This window comes from Desmodus rotundus, chromosome 11 (assembly GCF_022682495.2).
Source record: "Desmodus rotundus isolate HL8 chromosome 11, HLdesRot8A.1, whole genome shotgun sequence".
Taxonomy (NCBI): domain Eukaryota; kingdom Metazoa; phylum Chordata; class Mammalia; order Chiroptera; family Phyllostomidae; genus Desmodus; species Desmodus rotundus.
Window position 1 is genome coordinate 2897652 of NC_071397.1, and position 23922 is coordinate 2921573.

General features: G+C 42.7%; 2 protein-coding genes across 3 annotated transcripts; both read left to right on the plus strand.

The window, feature by feature from the left end:
• The first annotated feature begins 5109 nt into the window (after positions 1 to 5109).
• On the plus strand, positions 5110 to 6135 carry LOC128779564 (histone H3.3A-like). Its single transcript, XM_053914274.1, has one exon. The coding sequence runs from the start codon at positions 5198 to 5200 to the stop codon at positions 5606 to 5608; it is 411 nt and encodes a 136-aa protein (XP_053770249.1). The 5' UTR covers positions 5110 to 5197; the 3' UTR covers positions 5609 to 6135.
• Positions 6136 to 8357: 2222 nt separating this feature from the next.
• Positions 8358 to 21657, plus strand: SNRPC (small nuclear ribonucleoprotein polypeptide C). 2 transcript variants are annotated; one of them, XM_024558042.4, is made up of 6 exons: positions 8358 to 8475; positions 8819 to 8861; positions 13592 to 13700; positions 16431 to 16520; positions 18638 to 18742; positions 21382 to 21657. In XM_024558042.4, exons 1-6 carry the CDS (start codon positions 8468 to 8470, stop codon positions 21504 to 21506), a joined length of 480 nt encoding a protein of 159 aa, XP_024413810.1. In that variant the 5' UTR covers positions 8358 to 8467; the 3' UTR covers positions 21507 to 21657. The 2 variants fall into 2 exon arrangements, with proteins under 2 accessions (XP_024413810.1, XP_053770244.1); XM_053914269.2 differs by lacking the exons at positions 8358 to 8475; positions 8819 to 8861 and adding an exon at positions 9350 to 9382.
• The last annotated feature ends 2265 nt before the right edge of the window (positions 21658 to 23922 follow it).

Sequence of the window (23922 nt, forward strand, 5' to 3'; positions counted from 1 at the left end):
CCAATAATGGCCAGTTTGTGGAACTAGAACTCTCACATATTTCTGGTGGGAATAAATTGGTACAATTTTTCTTTGAAAAACGGTACCCTGGCTGGTGTACCAGCGGATTGGGTGCCAGACTGTGAATGAAAAGGTCAGCGGTTCGATTCCCAGTCAGACCACATGCCTGGGTTGCGGGCCAGGTTCCTGGTTGGGGCCTGCGAGAGCAACGCAATGCAGCCGAGCAACGTTTCCCTCCTTCTCTCCCTCCTTTCCCCTCTCTCTAAAAATAATAAAAAAAAATTAAAAAAAGCCTGTATGCTTGACCAGTTAAGTTATACTCATGCCTACCCTCTGGTTTAACAATTTCTCTCCTAGGAATATACCTAAGAGAAGTGAGGGCTTATATACACTAATGAAAATACATATAATATATATACATAAGGATCGTAAAATATATAAAAATATATAAGGATGTCCATAGCTGTGTTATTCATAATCACCCAAAACTGGGAACATTCGAATGCCAATGAATAGGGTAAATTGTGATCTACCCACATGACGGAAACTTGAACTCCTGTTATATGCAAAATCACAGACAAGATCATGGACGATTGAGAGGGCGTGTTCAAATGAGCATATTCTGTGTTGACAGAGGTGGGGCTGTTGATCATCTGGGGAGGTAGGGGGGGTGGGGGGAGAATGGCTGTTGACTGGGTGGAAGCCTGAGAAAGACTTGGAGGGTGATGGAAACGTTCTTTCTGTATAACTTGATCTGGAGTTACCCAGATATGTACGTAGGTAAAAATTCATCAAGCTTAATATTTTCACATTTTGCTGTATACAGTTACAACTTAATTTTTTTAAGTTTTATTAAAAAGTGTCAGAGCAGCAAGAAGAAAGCTATTCATCGGTGTTCAGATGGTGAATATTAAGACTGGAAAGTAAGGGCTTGAAAAAACTGCCCATAAAAAATGGCCAGGCTCCCCCCCCCCCCCCCCCCGCAGTAGAAAAGGACAACTCTGAGCTTTTCTCCTGCTAACGTTCAGTGTTTTCCTAGTCTCTTCATACTGTGTTTCTCACTGGTGAACTGGGGGCTGATAGAGCACTAACATCCCCTGGGCAGACCTCAGATTCCAACTCCAGTCATTGGTGGTTTGTCAGTTAAGGGACCGGATTAAATATAATTTACACATAAACATTTACAAATGAATACATATCACGGACAGGAAAACAAATGATTCCAGCCTATGTATAGGAATTGGTACATATACCCAAATTGTCGAAAAGTGGCTTTGCTCTGCCCAGTTTTCCCCTTCAGCACACTGCTTTGCACCTCATCCGCTGTGAGGTCTCTGAGCCTCCAAGGGGTTCTTCCGTCCTTCCCCAGGCCCAGCCCACGTCCCATTCCTGCTCGGAGCTGAAGCATTTATGGACTTTGAAGGTGTTATCTGGAAACTTTCAGCTGTGCCTTTCCCCCAGGGGCATTTGCATTATGAAAGGGGACTTTACAGACACACTGGACGCCAATATATACGTGGGAGGAAGAAGGAGAGTTTACCAAAAAAAAAAAAAAAAGCATTTGAAATGATTTTCAGGTTCCCTAAAATTTTTAGAGGAAATTCCAAGAAGTTCAAAAGTATTTAGGTAAACTGAAATTTATAATTCATAACAAATTGTCTTACTGGAGTTCCTGAAAACCTGTGATGGGTCACTGACCCCCATTCTAGGGACCTAAAGACCTACTGGGAAAGGTAAGCAACTTCACAGGGTTAAGTAACTGGAACTTAGAGGATTTAGAATGTGAACTTGACTCACCTGACCCAGGAAAGCCACGGCCCTCCTCCAGCCTTCCTCTTCCAGAAAAGCCTTTCAACTAAAAACTTCATGAGGCTTCCTGGAATCAGTAGAAAGGGAGTAAGAGCCCTCGCTTGCAGATTTGCTTCTGGCAAATTCTTTCTCTATTTTCTTTCCTTTTCTAGTTTCCATTTTAGTCTCTTCTGTCACTTCCTGACCCTTTGGAAGGTGCTGGTGGTGACTGCAAACTGCCACAGACTTTGATTTTAAGTTTTCTGCACACATTTATTTTCATGTCGGATCATGGATGGCAGTGGTGGCACTGAGAGGTGGCACTAAGCCTTGGGGAGACCCCTAGCCTCCCTATCATCACGCCACTCCAAGTAAACTCACAATTTCAGTGGAAACAATGCCAGGGAAATGCAGCTTCGTAACAATTTCCTCCCACCCAAGTACTAACCAGGCCCGACCCTGCTTAGCTTCCGAGATCAGACAAGATTGGGCACGTGCAGGGTGGCATGGCGTAGACCATAACAATTTCCTGAAGTTCAGAGTCCCAAGTTTCACGACTCCAAGGGGCATTATGTATGTGAAATACACTGTAAATTATATTACAACGTATTTAAAATTGTGCCCTAAAATTGTGCCAGAAGGGAGACTTGCCTAACTACCTTCCAAAGAGCCACCCCTCCTCAGAACCCCTGTTACAGAAATTCAGGAGCACCTGCAATAAGTATGTCCCCGCATCTGGCTGATACCTGCAGAAAGAAATGAAGGCCGCAGAGATCGCGGAAGTGGTGGGGAAATGGAAAAGGACCATAGGATGGCACAGGTAAGGTCCAGAGTGCAGGAGGTCAGGAGTTAGTCAGCAAAAGGCACCACTAGGCTGTCCGGACTTTCGGGCTTGAATGGAGAAGACAGGAGTTCTGGACCCACCGGTGCTGACATGAGCCACAGAGAAGTCTGAGGCTTACAATTAATCACCAGAAAGGCCGCGTGACCAAAAGTTGCATGTCTGCCTTCAGGCTTCAGTAAAAATTGCTATTTGTTTCAGGTGGATTCACCTTTTGTCTCGAGTTTTCACTTTACTGTGTTTCCAAATCTGCTAGTTTATAAAACCAGGGGAACTTGGACACCTACTAATCTAAAAGAGGATTAACAGGTGCTACCTCATCATGAATTACACTGTTTACCAAATTTGACAAACTCCGCTCTGGTCACAAACTGGACTACACTACCTTCTGTCGGTGGGCCAAATCCTGGTTTGGCTGTGCACAGGAAATGGAGTAAGGTCTATGTCAGCTGCAGGTCCCCAGTTCTGGCACCAGGGGCCCATTTTCAGGCCAAAAGGGATATTTCTATCAGGCAGAAAAGAAATGGTGATACATGAGTCTTTGGACCCCAGTGTTCTGTTTTTCAGGTCACCAAGAGGCCCCAAGTGTCCCTAGCTGGGCCACCTGGAACTACCGAATGGAGTGTGGGGAATGTCGTGAGCTCCCAACAGCTGTTAGATCTGCCTTCCTTGGATACCACTCCTTCCTTTCCCTCTAAATTCCGGGGGAGAGAACAGGCAATTTAGCCAGCTTTGTTGGAGGTTTGCCAACACCTGGTGTTGAGAACAATGAGAAGGGCCATCCCAGCAACCCCCAAGGGCTCAGGGTGCCTGCACTGCGCTCAGGCCTCAGCAGTCAGGTGTGTTTTGCAAAATGACCCATTGCTCTTCACCTTGCATCCTGCCATGTGGGCCTGCTCTAAGGCCTTGCTCTTTCTTTTTGATGAAATTAATCTACGTTATGTTGGGGGCAGAGACCAAGGAACAAATGGGCAGCACGTGGAAAGGTTCAATTCCCTTTCTTTCCTTCCTTGTTAATAATTAGCTAACTATCTACAATAATGGAATAACTGGGTTTCTGTTTGTGGGAAAAAAATAGGTTAGATTCCTATTCCACACTTTACTTTAAAATAACTTCCAGCCCTGGCTGGTGTGCCTCAGTGGATGGAGCACCAGCCTGCAATCTGAAAGGTCACCAGTTCAATTCCCAGTCAGGGCACATTCCTGGCTTGCGGGCCAGGTCCCCAGTTGGGGGCGTGCGAGAGGCAGCCAATCGATGGTTCTCTCACACATCGATATTTCTCTCCCTCTCTTTCTCCCTCCCTTCCTCTCTCTCTAAAATAAATAAAATCTTAAAAAAAATAAATTCCATATAGTTAAAGATATAAATATGGAAAATGACATAATAAAAACTAGAAAAAATGGCAATTTGAACAGATCTTATAGAGGGGAAGGCCTCTCTAAGTATGACATAAAATGCAGAAACTGTAAAAGAATTGATTAAGTTTTACCAACACAGAAATCTGAAATTATCTCATGATAAAAATCACCCAAAATAGAACTAAAGACAAATAACAAAATGGAAAAACATTTGCAAGTCATATTACAGGAAAAGTTAATTCTCTTAATATATAGAGAGTTCTCTACAAATCAAAAAGAGAAGGATGAGACTAATACAATAGACAAAGGGGCAAATGGTGTGAAAGGCAGCCTACGTGGAATACTATAGACTCCTTAAGGCACTTAAACATGAAAAAATGCTCAACTTTATTCATAAGAGAAGTAAAGTTACAATACCTGTCATTACAATACCTGCCATTTTTAACCTAGCATTGAAAAGATGGAAAAAGCACTCTTAAATACAACAGAGCGCAATTTGGCAGTATTTTTCAAAATTACAAAAGCAAAGCTCTTTACCCTAGTAATTTTACTTCTGGAAATTTATCCTACAAACATTCTTGCATATGTGCCAATTAACTATGTACTGCAACGTTATTATAATAGTAAAAAACAGGAAACAATTGAAGTGTTCATCAACAGGTTAATAAATCGAGGTATATCCATACAATGAAGTACTATGCATTTGTAAAATGGAACCAGAACACAGGCTTGTGCTTGCATTTGCATAGTCTCTGTCTGGAAGGACAGGCAAGAAACTGGTAACAGGGGAATGGCTGGGGGACATACTCTATTGTGCATTTCTAATTTTGCACCATGTATGTTTATCACCTTTTTAAGAATAAAATACATTTTATGTGTAAAATATCTTAGGAAGGGCCCTGGCTGGTGTAGCTCAGTGGATTGAGCTTGGGCTGCGAACCAAGGGGTCTCCGGTTTGATTCCCAGTCAGGGCACGTGCCTGGGTTGCAGGCCAGGTCCCCAGTGGGGGCCATGTGAGAGGCAACCACACATTGATGTTTCTCTTCCTCTCTTTCACCTTCCCTTCTCCTCTCTCTAAAAATAAATAAAATCTTAAAAAAATATCTTAGGGGTGTTCGCAGCCGCCGTCGCTCTCTAACGCCAGCACCTCCTACAGCTCGCCGAGCACCAGCCGAAGGAGACGGGGGTAAGTAAAGAGGTCCCTATACCATGGCTCGTACAAAGCAGACTGCCCGCAAATCGACCGGTGGTAAAGCACCGAGGAAGCAACAGGCTACCAAAGCCGCTCGCAAGAGTGCGCCCTCTACTGGAGGGGTGAAGAAACCTCATCGTTACAGGCCTGGTACTGTGGCACTTCGTGAAATTAGACGTTATCAGAAGTCCACTGAACTTCTGATTCGCAAGCTTCCCTTCCAGCGTCTGGTGCGAGAAATTGCTCAGGACTTCAAAACAGATCTGCGCTTCCAGAGCGCAGCTATTGGTGCTTTGCAGGAGGCAAGTGAAGCCTATCTGGTTGGCCTTTTTGAAGACACCAACCTGTGTGCTATCCATGCCAAACGTGTAACAATTATGCCAAAAGACATCCAGCTAGCACGCCGCATACGTGGAGAGCGTGCTTAAGAATCCACTATGATGGGAAACATTTCATTCTTTAAAAAAAAAAAAATTCTCTTCTTCCTGTTATTGGTAGTTCTGAACGTTAGATATTTTTTTTCCATGGGGTCAAAAAGGTACCTAAGTATATGATTGCAAGTGGAAAATAGGGGACAGAAATCAGGTATTGGCCGTTTTTCCATTTTCATTTGTGTGTGAATTTTTTAAATATAAATGCGGGGACATAAAGCATTAATGCAAGTCAAGGTGTTTCAGTGAACAAGTTTCAAGCAGTTCAACTTTATAACAATATAAATAAACCTGTTAAATTTTTCTGGACAATGCCAGCATTTGGATTTTTTTAAAACAAGTAAATTTCTTATTGATGGCAACTAAATGGTATTTGTAGCATTTTTATCATACAGTAGATTCCATCCATTCACTATACTTTTCTAACTGAGTTGTCCTACATGCAAGTATGTTTTTAATGTTGTCTGTCTTCTGTGCTGTTCCTGTAAGTTTGCTATTAAAATACATTAAACTATTAAAAAAAATCTTAGGAAGAAATGGAAAGCATAGACATATTATGCAGTAGATTACAAACATTGTGAATGTTTAAGAAACCACACAAGAGTTCAAGGGCATTTCAAGCAAAGATGACCACGTTAGATTTTGACCCTAGACCTAGAGGAATGAGGGTAACAAATGAATTCTCAAAGTTGCCTTGGACCCTCACAGGAAAAGTGCAAAAAACACTGCTTTCCAAGATAATAGGGCATATGGGAGGACATGAGGGAAATACCCCCTTGGAACTTGGAGGTTACCCTCTGAGTCTGGAAAACAGAAAACATTCTAAGTATCTAAAACAGAGGAGATTTAATTCAAAGAATTGCTTTACGTAGGTGTTGGCAGAGATAAAAAGTGAAACAAACAGTAAAGTAGCCCAGAGACGAGCAATAGCAAGAAGCTACTACCACCCTTACACTGGAGGGACAGAAGAAAGATACATCTTGTTACCAGATCCCAGGGGCTGGGATCATCTGCTGAAAGTTAGAGCCAGGGAGGGTGGAGGAGAGAGCCTAAGGTTGGGAGGTGGGGGTGGGTACACTCTGGTTTTCCCTCAGTCCCTCCAATCTCCAGAAGTGCCTCCCAGTGATGGAGCCTAGCAACTCAGCCTGGAAGCCAACCAGCACAGCAGTCCAGGCCATGCAGCCTTCATGGGGTCAGGCCCCCACTGGCACGCTGAAAAGATGAGGGGAAAGATGAAAAATGGACTTGAGGGTAAAACAGTACCGAAATCAGCAGAGAGAAATAAGGAAAAAATTTAATTTAATGGATCCATAATTAATGGATCCATCCCTTTGAGAAGAATCAACTCAGGGTGCGTCCACAAATGTGGGTTTCTAGAACTGCAACATTAAGGCCCAGGCACTGGCCTCCAATTGTCCTTAATAGCTGGTTTTTCCAAACTAGATCTAATCCTGAACTAGACAATTCAGTAATCTAGTTGTTGTATCTCTTAAAAATATTTTAATCTAGAGTGACACCTTTTCTTGATTTGGTGAAGGAGAGAGGCCAGTTGCCCTATAAAATGTCCCACCTTCTAAATCTGCTTACTGCCTTTGCTTTCCTTTAGCTTCATCTCCTAGCTTACTCTATAACCTTGGTTAGACCCAAGTTAAACATTTTGGGTAAGAATACATAATAGGTAATGATTTCTACTTAATGTTGGAGTCCCAGCAGGAGACGCATAATATCTGACTGTCCTTAGTATTACTAATGCTGAGTTACCACTGTATTGAGGTGGTGAAAGATTGATAACTTCATTGTGCAATTAACTTTTGTTTTAGGACCAGGAAGCTTTGACCTGGTTAAAGCTCAGCTTCCTCATCTAAAATGTGAATAATAGGGTTAAGTGGATTAAATACATTAATGCATTTAATGCACCTGGGGCATAGTCGACATTCAAATAAAGTAGCAATTATTATTTTGGTTCCATTTCCACCACCAGGAAGTGTGAAGCAGAAGAATCTAAAGTTCCTCCTCCCCAGTTCCATTTTGCAGTCTGATACACCAGGCTGGAAGTTTGTTCTTGTTGTATAACACGTTATATCTGTGGACAAGTTACTTCTATCAATTTAAACCCCACAAGTAAGAATTACTACCCATATTTTTCAGAGGAGGAAACTGCACAAGCAGCAGAGCTAGGAAGCGGCGAGATGAGACTTGACACTAAGGATTCTACTCTCTCCTGCAGTTAATGTGACTCAAAAAAGACGCGCTATGTAAAACGATTTGCACCTGGCTTTATTGCTTTAAGCGACTGATTTATTTCTCAGTTGTCACCTTCTCGGCAAGTTTTCTCTATTATTCAAAGTTGAGCTCCCTCTTTCCTGGTTCATTTTTCACCCTGCATAGAATTTGGCTCCATCTAAAATACTACATACTATTTTTATTATTGTCTTCCCTAACTAGAACGTCAACTCCATGAGGACAAGGATGTTTGTTTTGTCCACTGCTGTCTTCTCAGTAGTTAGAGCAGAGCCTGGCAGATAGCAGGTTACCGTTAGCTATTCGTGGAGAGAACGAATAACACGCTGCAGGAAGAATCAGGAATCAAGATGAAATAAATGCGCGTGGATTGAACCTCATAGGGACCCTTAGTACTGCCGCCTTCCGGTAGGCGGCAGGAAGGAAGGGAAAGCCGCGCCCTGCGACTCGGCCGCAGACGAGCGTGAAGGCGCCGCGCCGCTCCGCACGCTGATTGGGTGACTGGGCAGGGTTTCGGAAGTCGCGCTGGAGACCTAGATTCCGCGGCGTCGGCGCTTGGTGTGTGCGTCATTTCCGTTGGTGCGGAACCCAGTGGCTAACGGCCTGCAGAACAACATGCCCAAGTGAGTGGGGACTTGAATATGGGGTCTTTCGCGGCCACAGTCACTAATTATGGCCCTGTGGGGGTTCGCAGAGCGGATTCTGGCTCCTGTAACCTCTACGGAAACGAGAGGGTCCGAGGAAGGGAGGGAGAGCCGGGGTTCTAGATGCTCCCGTTCAGAGTGTGGAGATCGACTGCGTGTAGAGAAACAAAAAAGCCTGATTTGTGTCAGGACGCTTTGTTTGGCGTGTACGAATCGTTACTAGGCCTTTTATATCTTTTACCTTAAATGAACAGCACTTCGGTGGATGGGCACCTATTAACGGGTTGTCCTCTCTTTTTCTCTACATTCCATCTCCTTCCAGGTTTTATTGTGACTACTGCGATACATACCTCACCCATGACTCTGTGAGTAGTGTTTCTTCTCAGTTTCAAAAAACCTTATATGTAATGAATTAGGTATTTTTAAGGTGTAAGTTTATGGTTTTCGTTTGCTGAGGTTTGACGGTTTGGAGACCCAAAATAGTAAAGCTTTAGCAAGTTTGAAGATGAAAAAAACTGTATATGGCAACTAAAAAGTCCAGGAAAGTGTCTTAACGCCCAAATATTTGTGTCACAGCACTCAAATGTTTGATAGAAATGAAAAGAAATGCCTAAATTTGAAACCAAGTACTTTAATTTGCTTAAAAACTGCTTAACAAGTAATAACAGTGTCCAAGGTTGAACATACACTGTGTCATGGAGTGTTCCACACGCTTTACGCGTATTAGTTTGTTTAACGTTCATGGTAATCGTCTGATTTTATGTCCATTTTACAGAGGAGGAAACTGAGGCGAAGTGTGGATAAATAACGGACTGATGCTACAAAATTGCACATTTCACGGAGCTCGGCAGTGTTCTACGGAGCTTCTATGCCGGCACCTCTCAAAGTTCTGACTCACAGTCTCTTTACATTCTTAAAAATTACTGGGTTGTTAAAAAAAAAATAGGCTATGTGCTGTATAGCTAGCTATTAACATTTGCCATATTTGAAATTAAAACAAAATTTTAAAAATACTTATGTATCATTTAAGGGTAACAATAACATACTTTTTACTTGTAGCACAAATAACATTTTAAAAGTGACAAGTAGCTGTTTTCCCCAACCAAATACTTAGTACGAGGCACAGTATTGTTTTAACATTTTTGCAAACATCTCTGATGTCAGACTTAATGGAAGACAGCTGACTGAGTTCTCGTCTTCTGCATTGTGCCTGTTGCGCTATGTTTTGGGTGAAGTATATGAAGAATCCAGCCTCACATGGATGTAAAGTTGGAAAAAAGAGTTGTTCTTTAATAGCCTTTTTAGGTCATTGTAGCTATTCTTTAGTACTTTATATTTCTGCCCCAAAAGTCAACCCATGGTTAGTTGCAGTATGGAACCTGAAAGCACAACAAACTTTGCATCCCTGGTTACATTAAAATTCACTGGTCTCCCTTCCACTTTGAGTGGGCCTTTCACTAACATGATTTTGTAACATGCCTCCGTCATTTGGAAAATATTTGTTCTCTCAGTTACACAGGTCTTCCAAGTGTTGACACATTTGTTTATATAACAAAAATTCACGTTGATTAATGTCACCATCTAATCAGAAACCAGTTTTAAATATTCAGAAGCTGACAAGCTTGTGGTGGCAGATACAGTTTTCTAAAAGCCTAATTTTTGTTTGAAAGGTCAGAATTTCAAATACTACTGATTGCTTTCCTTGAAGTAACAGGTTTATTTCATTTATTTTTGAGAAATCTGAATAACTAGTTTGTTTCTCGGTTCTTTCAAATAAAAATGATGTTCTATCAAGGATGCAGTTGGTTAAAGTGTACAACTTGAGCAATTGAATGCCTGCTTTTCTTTGACATAGCGTATTGTGGTACGTAGCAGAACTGCTTTGTACATAGTTCCCATTTTGTCACCCAGAATATTAAAAAGACATGAACTCACAGGTTGAGATTTAATAAAATTAACACTTTTTCTGCCCTGGCTGGTGTGGCTCAGTGGATTGAGCACCAGCTAGTGAACCAAGGGGTCACTGGTTTGGTTACCAGTCAGGGCGTAAGCCGGCTCCCCAGTGCGGGGCACGCAAGAGGCAGCCACACATTTGATGTTTCTCTCCCTTTCTTTCTCTTTCCCCCTCCCTTCCCCTCTCTAAAAAATAAATAAATAAAATCTTGGGGGGGGTGCAGTTTTACTGCTTCATCAAGGACGGTCTTAATGGAACTGACTCCACCCCTCCCCCGGGAAAGCATGTAATTGGAAAATGCGGTGATCGCCAGAGCCTTGGGTTGCCATTGCCTAGGTTCATTCCAGAGTGCCAGGAGTTTGGCAGCCTCAGGGCAGACGTCAATACGGTGGAAAGAGAAAGTAATTTCTCGGTATTATTATGAACCTGTTTTGACCTTGCAGACCCCCCACCACTGAAGTTGGGCCTAAGACACCCTTAGGTGTCTGTGAGCCACACCTTGAGAAGTGCAGCTCTGTATTTTTCTGCCTTTGCAGAAACCTGATTAAATCAGAACTTTTTGGTAATTGTGTTTTGAATAGAGGCTGCGAGAACTTAGCCAATGATTTCTCTGTTGACACTTCATTTGGAATTCTTTCTGACACACGGTCATGTATAGTTCAGCATTAATAGATCTCTGGAGCATGTAAGTAGGATGGTTCTGAATGTTGCTGTAGATGTCCTGGAGGAGACCCTTTGAATAAGTCTGTAGTAGTAGCAGCTTACTATATATCCCACATCTTTTTGTTTTGTTTTGTTTTGTTTTTGTGCCTAACTTCCTCTAAGTCATTTGGAGAGTCTTAATTTTCTGAAATTGTTGGTGAGGGGGCTTTACCTCTCTACTTTTTTTTAGCAATATATTTTCATATGCCCACTCATTTTGCTAATGCCAGACTTCAGAAAATTGAAAGGGATTTTTTCCATTGCTTTTAGAGAGAGAGGAAGGGAGGAGAGGCAGAGAGAGAAACATTGATGTGAGAGAGAAGCATCGATTGGTTGCCACAACCTAGGTTTGTGCCTTGCCCGGGAATCAAACCTGCAGCCCTTTGGTTATCGGACAACATTCCAACTGACTGAGCCATACCGGCCGAGGGTGAAAGGGATCTTCTTACAATAAATGTCTCTTTATGAGAAACATCAGGAACCCTTGTAATACTGTTGTTCTAGCATGACAGCTTGTGAACTAGTATGAAACTTCCATGGTGATTGAAGCAGCTCCTTGTGGTGGACTTTGAAATGTATAAAACATTCAGTGCTTAACTTTGGAACTCCTACTGGGTCTCAGGCATGATTTTGTTATTAGGCTTGAGGCATCATTGTTCTTAGCATAGTGTAAGCAGTGGCTTGGGAGACAGGGAACAAACAGTATTTTGAAATGTGGACCACTCATGTCACATCGGTCATATCTGCTGCCACTGAAGCAGTCATTCAAAGAGAGGATGTACTGGTAGGTGGTTAGGCAGCCATGGAGAGCATCTCTGTGAGATCTGGATTCCAGGCCTGGGTTTGCCACTTACAGCTATGTGTTTTGAGACAAATCTTTAAGCATAAATAGAAGATTTACTTGTGATATTTTATAAATAAATAGAAGATTACCTTGTGACATTTTAAAATCAGTTTTATTGAATTATAGTTTATGTTTAGTTAAGTACGAACTTTGTAAGTATACAGTTTGATGAGTTGTCAAATGATTACAACTTGATGTATATACCAAGATACAGGACATTTCCTTCACCTCAGAAAGTTTCCTTGTGTTCCTTTGCAGTGAGTCTACTATACCTCTGGCCCTGACTGGTCTGGTTTTTACTAAAGACAGTGTTACTAGTTTTAAAACTACATGCGAATGGAATCTTACAGTATATACACTGGGCTTGTGTCTGATTTCTTTTGCTTAGCGTGCTTTTGAGATTCATCCATATTGCGTGTATCAGCGATTTGTTCTTTACAGTTAGTATTGTGGTTAACATGCACGTGTGATTTTTATGAAGATTGAAAAACTACTTGTAAAGTACAGAGCTGTCTGGCATGTAGTAAACGTTAAATAAACATAAGCTTTAAAAAACAGAAGGTTAAGTATATAGAGTGTATTGTATGTCATTTTTACCCCAAAAAGCTGTTGAAAGAAAACCAAAGGATTAGTGGGCTGGAGACAAAGGTCTGTATGTGGTCTATAGAGTCTTTACCGGGGGTGTCCAACCTGCGGCCCAGGCCTGCACGCAGCCCAGGGCAGCTGGGAATGCGGCCCCACACAAAATCGCACATTTCCTTAAAACATTATGAGATGTTTTTGTGATTATGTGTCGCGGTGTATTTATTGAGTGGCCCACACTCATTAAAGAAGAGACAGCTCTTCTTCCAGTGTGGCCCAGAGACGCCCAAAGGTTGGACATCTCTGTCTAGATCTATATAGTCATTTAAAAGAATATATTGTCGTAAACAGTATTATTTAAATGTATGTGAGCTTTTTTTTTTGCCATAGAATAACCTAAGAAAGGGCATTAAAATGGATCAGTGGTTTGCAAACTTTTTTCTTTTTCTTTTTTTAAAAGATTTTATTTTTTAGAGAGAGAGGAAGAGAGGGAGAGAAACATCAGTATGAGAGAGACATTGATCAGTTGCTTCTCACACACCCCCAACTGGAGACCTGGCCTGCAACACAGGCATGTGCCCTGGCCAGCAGTCGAACCGGCAACTGTTCATTTCACAGGCAGGCACTCCATCCACTGAGCCACACCAGCCAGGGCAAGCAAACTTTTTCTTAAAGTGCCAGATTATTATTATTTTAGGTTTGTGGACCCTACGGTCTTCATTGCTATTGTTCAACTGTCGTAGAGAGAAGAAATAGACAATACATAAACAAATGAATGTGGCTACGTTGTAGTACTTTTTTTACAAAATCAGATGGCTGGCCCACAGGCCACAGTTGGCTTACCCCTGGTCTAGATAATAACCATATAGATAAGATGGATAATGTTCATAAGTGATGGATGAGCTAAAGCTGCTGAAGGTGGCCAGGCCACCTGTCTGTACATGTGAGGCTTTATAAAGTTCCTGGTTTGGGAAATTTGCTTCTGCGGCTGACAGGACCTTCTCGTTCTGCAGCCGTCCGTGAGGAAGACTCACTGCAGCGGCAGGAAGCACAAAGAGAACGTGAAAGACTACTACCAGAAGTGGATGGAGGAGCAGGCGCAGAGCCTCATCGACAAGACAAGTGCGTCTCAGTCCCCGTCTCCTGTTTTTCACGGGAGCAGCTCATCCTGGGTGATCGATAGGGGCATTCTGATGTGTTGGATGACAGAAGTCAAGGTCATCGGTTTCCCAGGGATACGGGAACACATTAATATTCATTACTGATGTTAGAGCAATCAGGTATTGGACGGGAAAGTGGGGCAAGGAGGAAGGAGTTGCCTGATGTTTCTGTATTGACACAGACTGGGGTTTGGAGCAGATTATATAAAACCTCTTTTGTAGTCATCCACAGTTTTTAGAACCGTTTTCCTGATACAGTAGGAAAAGGTAGGGAGTGGGTTTGTAGTTTTCTTCAGAGTGTGAGAGACTTTGAGTTTCGTATTTTTTGTAGTCCTGACAGAGATAACGAGTCAGAAAGGAAGTAACTGATGTGACAAAACAGTCTGGGTGTGTTTGGAACCCTGTCACACGTGCCATAGTCTTTCTGTTTAATTAGGGACGTTTTTGTTGTTTCGGCTGGTCGGGTTCAGGACCCTAATGGGTGTTGCATTTTTACCTTAGGTCATCCTGGTCTATTTGAAACATGGCCTTTCCTAACTGTTCATTGTACCCAGAGCTGGCAGGCAACTGTGGGCTTTGATTGTAGGTGTGATTTTTTTCAGAAGCAAAAACTACTATGGAATATTTCAAACATAGGAGAAAGACAAGTTTAATGAGTAAACCTCCCATGGCTGCTGCTCCTCTACTGTCCCCCGTCCTCACCTCCCAGGCCCCCAGCACCCAGCTGAAACGGTCTTGCTTCATTTGTACCAGGGCTCTCAAACCCAGTACTGTTGACACTGGGGCTGCGAAATTCTTCGTTGTGGGGGCTGTCCTGTGCAACACAGGGTGTTCATCAGCCCTGGCACCTACCACCTAGCAACAGTTCCCAGTTGTGACAGCCAAAACCGTCACCAAGCATTGCCCAGTGTCCCCAAGGGGCAAAATTGCCCTGGTTGAGAGCCACCGAATACCCTTATCTACTCCCTTTGTCCCTCCTAGATTAGGGAGCAAGTCTCAGACATTGTCCCATTTTTTTGGAAAAAATAAATTATAATGTAATCTTTTTCTCTATTTAAAAAGACATTAGACATTTCTTGGCACTGAAGAATAGCTTCATATTTAGTTATTTTTGTTGGCAGCAAAAAAATTTAGGATGAGTGAGTGTTTTTGATGGAAGACTTGGAGGAGAGGAGGCAAGACCTCAGGGACACACCTCTTTTTATTTATTTATTTTTTTAAGTCCTCAGGTGAGCACGTACTTACTGACTTTAGAGAGAGGGGGAGAGAGAGGGAGAGAAACATCGATGAGAGAAACATCGATGTGAGAAACACTGATTGGTGCCTCTTGCGTGTGCTCTGACCAAGGAACAGACCCCGCAACCTAGGCAGGTCCCCCAACTGGGAATTGCACCCTTGACCTTTCCCTTTTAAGGGATGTTGCTCCAACTGACTGAGCTTTACCAGCTAGGGCAGGGACATACCTCTTCGTGTTCATGATTATGTTGACATTGAGTCTGCTGCTGGGCTAATGCCTCAGTCAGTCCCCCTTCAGGCTTTATAAGCTGTTCCTTTACTCGGTGTGGGCGGTGCCTTGTTGGGACATGACCCCTTATGGAGCACAGGCACCATTCGGGGCATAGGAACAGCCGTTCGTAAATAGCCACTCTAGGTCGGTTTCTGGATTGGGTTCTCATGGATTATCAGTGATTACTTGAGTTATTTGACCACCTTTGCACTGGTGGGTGTGAAGTAGGCGAGGGGAAGGGTGCCTGGGCTAGGGATTACACTGAATTGGGAAGGACTTAACGTTCAGGAATAGACTTTATGAGTGTGTATTTTAATATTTGTGACTCTTTTTTAAAGCTGCATATAAATGATCTTCAGTCTCTCTTGTTTTCATTTGTGCCTCATGTTGTCTGAAAGAAAAATTAAAAGTTGAGGCTGGGTGGCTCAGTCGGTTGGGATGTTGTCCCACACACCAAAAGGTTGCGGGTCGGATTCCCGGTCATGACACATGGCCTAGGATGTGGGTTCCACTCCTGGTTGGGGTAAGTAGGTGAACCTCGGTCGGGGCGCACATAGGGGGCAACTTATCAATGTTTCTCTCCCCACCACCCCGCTTCCTCTCTCAAATTAATAAAAAACATATCCTCTGGTGAGGATTTTTATAAAAATTAAAAGTTGATTGTATTGGACATTTTTAAAGATCATAATCTACTTTGGCTCAGGCTCTTGCCTTGAAATCTCTCTTTTACGTCCCTGAGCTCAGCGCATTCATTTCAGAACTGGAAAACCAAATAGTCCGTTGTTTTGACTCAGGGCAGCATATGGAGGAAGGAATGAAGTTTGTAATGCCTGGTTTTTGGACAGGTATCACACATTTTCAAACAAAACTGAATGGCCGCTTCTCGTTGGTAAGACATTGATAGGTAGGAGGTTTTCACTCCAGTCTCCTCTAGTTAATTCAGCCATAGGAATACCGACTGACTAAAAACAGTTAAAAACCCAAACCAGTAAACCAGTTAATTGCAGTTTTGGTGAATACCTAAAGTTGGATTTACACTGTGGAGGCCATGATGTAGCGATCTTAGATGATTGCTGTTTAGGATGGAATAATTGGGACCGTTAAAGACGAAAGGAAAGTAGTCATTTTAGTAAATGGGTTGTTGAATTCTTATTCACAGTCGTTTTTTTCTCACTTTCTTTAAAGCCGCAGCATTTCAGCAAGGAAAGATACCTCCCACTCCGTTCTCTGCTCCCCCTCCTGCGGGGGCAATGATTCCGCCTCCCCCCAGTCTCCGTAAGTTCACAAGGTTTTTATCTTAAGGGTATAACTGGGCAGGTCATACTTGGATCTTGTTAGAGAAAACAACTTCAGTGGTATAATTTCTGAAATACCTGTAGCTCCCTTCTGATTGCGTTATCACTGGGGTGTTGTGTCTGTGGCATCCCATGTGGGTCCGAGGCAGATTCAGTGGAAAGCTCATGTGGTTAGATGAGCTAATATGTGAAGAGGTATTGCTGAGTACGTGAAATTATATACTGCTATGAACATAACACAGGGGGATTGACGTAGCTGATAAACTTCTCAGTCTATTTTCTAACCCACCTGACACTAATATGTGAGGCTTGTCCAGAAATTACCCATTCATGGAATTTGAAAAATAGAGGCACTTACTGAAGAAGATACAAGATACAAGAAACATTGCCCAGAGGACAGTGACATCTCAGTCCCCTTCAAAGTAGGCACCTTGGGACCTCACACAGTTCTCCCAGTCGCCATCAGCTGCCCCCTCTTATTTTTCTGAATTTCGTCAGCGGTCTGAAATCTCTTCCCTGTCAAAGGTGATTTTAGTTTGGGAAAAGCCAGAAGTTGCAGGGTGCCAAATCTGGGCTGTAGGGGGCGCTGAGTCACCTGGGTGATTTGACATTTCGCAGAAAAACTGCACAAGACGTGATGCATGAGGTGGCGTGTTGTCATGATGAAGCTGCCAATCACCAGTTGCCCACAGCTGCAGCCTTCTCAGTCATTTGAATGGTGTCCTCGGAGGAATGTTCAAGCTTAACACGAAAGTTGATGCAGCATTGTTGCTGTACTCGCTCAGTCATTTTTGAATGCGATGGCCACACAGTACACACGCTCACTCAATGGCATCTATCGGCCCCCTCTGACTCTACAGCGAAGTGGTCATTGTTCATAAGTGTGCATTCCAGTCCACTCTCCTTGGCTGCCCGTTTACATCCATGTTGCCCAAACAGTTCTGGTTACATTAACAATGGCTGGGCTTTTTCCAAACAGACCTCCTATGTACCTTGTGAAAGACAAGAATTGTATAGTTGAGAGTGGGTGGATCAGAGGCCTCTCTTCTCTGGGAAGGTTTATTTCTGCATGACAAAAGGAGGAGACTGAGTAACTAGAAGTTCTTTGGCTCTTCTGGAACGTTTCACATTGAAATTGAGCCCGGAGACTAAACTCCTGTAAGTGATCACAGATAGAAACACATAGAAGTAAGGAGGCTGTTTATAAGAGTTGCGTGTAGGTGGACCACTTTGGGCTCCCACCATCCTGGGACCTGGCCAGGCCTCAGCTCACAGCACTTCTTAGGTCACCTCTCTCTTCTCTATCCTGACAGGCTGGCATTCAACTCCATTGTTTTAATAGGAGAATAGGCTGTGGTATGAGTGTACCATAATTATCCTCACTGTTTTCTTACCGATGGACATGTACGTTGTTTCAGGTTGTTCTATTGTAAACGATACATCAGGAATATCTCTGAGTGTATATCTTTGTATTTTCAAAGAATATTTTAAATCTGGATTTTGATTTTATTAAATGATCTGAAATTAGGTAGTTGTGGCTTAAATTCATCAGCTTTTTATCAGGAGCTCTACAGAAGGTATAATACCCACTTTTATCCCCACCCGAGGACATTTTTTTTCATTGCTTTTAGCGAGAGAGGATGGCAGAGAGAAACTTTGATGCGAGAGATAAGCATCAGTTGGTTGCTTCCTGTACACGCAGGGACTGGGGGTCATAGTGCCTGGACCTGGATCTAGGATGGGGCATCGAACCCACAGCCTTTCGGTTACAGGACAGCGCTCCAACCAACTGAGCCACACCGGCCAGGACAACTTAATACCCCCTTTCAAAAATTTTAAATTTTGGTATTTTTTTAAACCTGGGGAATCTGACTGCGTTTTATACTTCTGTCTAGATAGGCTTGTTCTTGCTTTTCAATCATAAAGTAAAGTTTTGTGGCATGCTGATTATTGTGGATCTACTGTTACAAAAAAGACCATAAGAAGTTTATTGTAACAGGATTTGGACCAGATCATGAGACCCTATTAGTTTCAATAAGAAGATAAAATATTAATACATAAGCATGTCTTAACCTCAGGCCCCGTTCTTCATTTCAGCGGGTCCTCCTCGCCCTGGAATGATGCCAGCACCCCATATGGGGGGCCCTCCCATGATGCCAATGATGGGCCCTCCTCCTCCTGGGATGATGCCGGTGGGGCCTGGTAAGTTTGGACTTCCTAGGGTGCTCGCCGTGTTTCAGCTCTTCATTTAAGTGGGAGTCTTAACTAGCCGTCTAAGTGTATTATTGCAACAGACTAAATTTGAATTCGAATCTGTGATGATGAAGAAAGAGAAATACTTGGTTTATCAGTGTGACTGGGTGCCATGCAGAGACATTGTGGCACTAAAAGCAGGGTAAGGCTGCCTCTTTTTCTCTTCTCCCTCCCTCCTGTTTTCTGGCGTCCTTCCGTCTTTTGGCCATTTAGAACGAAGAGGAAGGTAGATGAGCTTGTTCCACAGGGGCATGAGGGGAGGGCAAATACATGCTTGTGCTGCTGCTTTTCTTGGCTTTGATTTGCACCAGAGTTAACCTCCTTTTGCTGATTTTTAATCTTAGAGGTCAGCTGAGCCAAATTAGTATATGAAAAAGGCTTTAGGCCTGGTAGTTGGTCTTTTGTTTAGGAATGGGAAAAAACTTACACTTCAAACATTTCATTGTAAATGTAAGTGTACAGTAATTTGGAAATTTTTCTGATACATGGCCAGGACCTTGGCTTTGAGAACAAGTCTGCTGATTGGAACACTGTGTTTTTTGCAGAATTCAGTAAGCCATACGTATGATGCATCCTTTACCGCCTTTAGGTTCATTTTCTGTGAAGTGGTTAGAGATCTTGTGAGGCAAGCTAGTTCCAGTCTTCTATGAAAAGTGCACCTTCCAAATATGCGAGCACTTTTTGGGGATGATCTGCCTGAGTCTTGCTAAATATCAACTTAGTTTTCATAGATACAGTTCTTTTTTTACACTCCCATCATTGGTTTGCAAAATAGTTAAAATATGTAATTAGAGTAAATACAGCTGTCACAGGAAGCCTACAACTCAACTGGTAAGGCAAGATACGAAGGTATTAAAGGAGCTTCCCAGCCGGAAGCCTTCAGGATGCTTACTGCAGGTATCATTTGGAGGGATGGGAGAGTATAGATAAAAAGAGTGCCTGCCTTACTGGCTTCGGCCCCAAAACACAATCAAAGTGACTTAGATGGCTTCTTTTGCATTCTTCAATTAGTCCCAAGTTCAGATTTGTAAGTGGGTTGGTTGTGGTGACCGGGAATGCATGACTCATCTGAAGAAGGGCTCTAGAACTAGCCTCAGCCTATGGCTGACATTCGAGAACACAGGTTGGCGTCGCCAGTTCTCCTGAGTATTTTGTTGTTGTTATTTTTAGCCAAGATAAGATAGTATGTTACAGGGTTTCCATTAAACTAATCGAGAAGTTGGGGTGGGCATGGATGAGAATGGGTGGGATAAGACAAATGGACCATGGGTGGACAGTCGTTGAGGCTGGCTGATGGGTACATGGATGTTCATTATACTCTCTTTTTTTCTATTCTTAAGTGTGTTTGGACATTTCTATAATAAGTTGAAAAAGGATCTAGACTTATCAGGAATTAGACTTATTAATTGCCAGTGCTGGCAATTAATTAAAATTAAATGCACTATGGAGACTAAAGAAAATAAATTTTCAGGTGCTTCGTTTTCAATCTTTGGTCTAGATCAGCTTCCTCTAACAAATGCTGAATACTGGTTATGTTATGTGGGGTTTAAGTAAGGTATTTAGTAGTTTAGTAGTATTTGCTGTTCCTGTTGAAATTAATCTTTAAAAAAAATTCTGTACCTGTTGGATTTTGTGTCTTTGCATACTTGTGTTTTACTTCTTGTGATAGGCTGTATTCAGCTTTGAATATAGTTTGCTCTCGAACCATTTGTAGCAAGCCTTTAATCCAAATGATTTAGTTAAAAATAAGTAATTCAGGTAAAATTTGATATTTAACACGGCTACATATAGCATGAAAATTACGAAGCATAATAATAAAATGAATACCTATGAACCCACCACCCAGCTGAGGATGTAGAACATCACCAGTTCCGTGAAGCTGCCTGTGTTTCTCCCCAGCCCTCACCTCTCTGCTTGCCATCCCTTTCCTGGTTCATTTATTTGGCTTCTATATGGACTTGACACTTTAAAAAAGTCATTAGTAGTTTCTAAGATGCATTGGAAAAATCAGCTTTGTGTGTGTGTGCTAATTGTTATAAATCACATTACTGCCTATTATTTTTCTTGACTTGAGCTAAGTATGGTTACTGACAGGTTCTCAGCATGGGCCTCCTGCTCACCTTTCCTACAGCTCCGAACAAACGCTTAGTGGTAAGATTGTCCTCTGTGCCTGTGTACATCCATGAAGTAGCTCCTGGTAATATGGTGGATAGACCTGATTAAAATTGCTGACTGAATAACATGTGACTTAGTTATGAAATTCCCTGAGTGAGAAGAAAGGTCATTTTAGGGAACTCGTATCCCTGGTGGTTTCTGGAAAGCCATCTATTATTAATAGTTTCTCCCTTACTATCATTAGATTATGATTCCTGTATGGTTCTTGTGTTTACCTTTTTGTTTTTTGTTTGAGAATGTCTAAATATTTTAAAGATGTGGTGAATTTGTTGTATTCTTCTGTCATGTATGTCTTTTTTCCAGCATTTTGCAGGGGGGGCTACATTTTTATCTTTAATTGAAATCCCGTCAAGCTCTCTCATGAGAAGTATTTCCTGACTTTCTTTTCTCCTTTTCTTTGTTTCGTCTTGCAGCTCCTGGAATGAGGCCACCTATGGGCGGGCACATGCCCATGATGCCTGGGCCCCCAATGATGAGACCTCCTGCTCGTCCCATGATGGTGCCCACTCGGCCAGGAATGACTCGGCCAGACAGATAAGGAGAGAGGGGCCCCTCTTTCTACCAGTTTTCTGTGACTTGTTCTAGTTCACCAGGAGAGTGTGGTGCTGTGACTCTGGGTGTTTTCTAACAGCGTGACAAGGAAGACTCACTCCCTCTTCCTATCAAAGAGAGAATAGTTTTGGAGGGGAGTAGTGGGACAAAAAAAAAAAATTTCATTTGTATTGCGAAATGTGAAAATAAAATTGTAAACTCTGTTAGCCAAAAGTGTGTTCCCTTTTTTCTCCCTCATGTGTTAGTTATAAAGGGGGTGAACTATTTCAGTTGTGTTTCTCTAGCTTGTTCTCTCAGCATGCCTTCTGCGATGTTCTTTTTCCTTCACTATAGAGGGGGTCCCTTTGGGCACCCCACCTTTATTTAAGAAACTTCTCCTGTGCAAGACTTAGGTAAATATAACACTTGTAAAGCTTTTGTTAATTGAAATAGTAAACAGCACAGTTGGTTAATTTTTCACATGAACAATACTTTGTGTAGTAAGTGGAAAATTTTCAGCCTTTTATGCTGACGCAGGAAGAAGACTTCACAATCAGTGCATGTCAGCTAAGAATAGCAGGGGTGGCCTTAACTCAGCTTCTCCTTTCTCCCAGCTCCGCTTTTGCTTGGGTCTCAGATAGTCAGACACCTTTCTAATAGCAGTGGTGAAGTTACTCGGATTTCCATGGTGCATCTTAGTAATTCCTTCAGAATGTCATTTGTTACATCCCTGGGCTCTAAAGGTATGGTATTTTCAGGGAAGGATCTAGAAAGTTAGCCATTGGCACTGTTCACAATTCAACTCATTGTAAAACCTAAACTATCTCACATTTAAGTGGGAGTGAAAATTATTTTAACTGTTGGGGAGGGCAGTTTGGCAATATCAGAATTACCTGTATCCTTTGACTTAGCATTTCCGTGTCTAGAAATTTACCCTACAAATACACTTGCACATGTACAAGATGACGTGTACATGGTCATGCGTTGTAGCAACAATTGGAAACACCGTAGATACCCAATGAAAGGGAGCTGATGTACCAGGTGCAGTACAGCCACAAAGTGGCATATACCGTGCTGGGTAACATGGAATGAGGGAGCTCTGTGTGTTGACGGGGACACATTTCCAAGATGACATGTTGTTCTGCACTTGGGTTTGTTCGCATAAACAAGGCCTTGTCTGCCACTGTCCGTTTTAAAGGACGTGCTTCCATGTGACTGTGTGCATAAAGATCTCTGGGAGGACAGATAAGCAGCCGGTGATACTAGTTGCCCATGAAGAGTAAATGGGTGGCTGCGGGAAGGGATGCAGGAGAAAAGCTGGTCCCCTTTTATCTTTTGGGCTCGGAGTCATTGTCTATTTCTAAACCAAAACAAACCACTTTTCCCTTCTGAGGTTCTTGTTATGGTGATGTCATGGCGGGTGGTGTCATAAACCAGAAGTTTGCAATCTGGCTGATGATCAGAGCCATAGGGGACCTGATTCAAAATAAAGGTTCCAGATATTTTTTTAGATTTTCTTTCAAAGATACTTATATTGAACCAAGGGAAAGCCACATACACTTTCATACACCAAAGTCACTATTTCAAAAGAAGGGAAAAGAATGAGGACCTAGGTTATCCTAGGTCTTAGATTGACACATTGTTTATGATAAAGTGAATTTTATGGACATGTGGGTACACATACATGTAAATATATATATGAAAAACCTAAAAATGTGGAAACGTTAACACGAGACTATATTGCATGACTTTGGCGCTGCTGCTACATTTTCTTTGTAATTTCTGGTGTGTTTACTTAGAGGAAGAAGTACATGTGAGAAATACTTAGTGTCATGGACCTATCCCAGTTCACATGGTGATTCCCTTACTGACGGCCACTAAGGTAGTTACTGCTTCCCAATTCAAACCCGCAGCTTCAGGTAAGAGCTCACTTTTACGAACCCACGTCATCAGGAAATACAGCACCCCTTCATTCTCTACATGACAAACTAATTTCAAGTTTGCCTTCCCCTTTTGCCAGAGGGAAGGAAGTGCGGATGCGTCCCTTGTAGGCCTGTCCTCACCTGGGTTCGTTCTGGTTTGTAGATTTTCCAGACCCTGGAGAACATGGTGATCACAGGGGAAAGGTCATCCTTGTCAGCGAAATGCTTTTGTCCAGCAGGGCTCAGTGGACGTGTCCACTGCCCTGTGCCCACGGTGCTCCCAGAGGCCACGTGGCGCTCGGAAGCAATCCTGTACTCGGTAAAGTGAGCGCAGCAGATAACCGCCGGGCACATGCGCAGGAAAGCCTTCGCTTGTGTTTCCCAGTGGTGTCTCCTCCCCCGCGTTAGTCTGGTCCCGAACAGGGCGGCTTCGTCGTTTACTGTCCTTTCAGTTGCTCTGACCCTGCCTCCAGAGAAAGGAGGCCTGGACCAGGGTCTGAG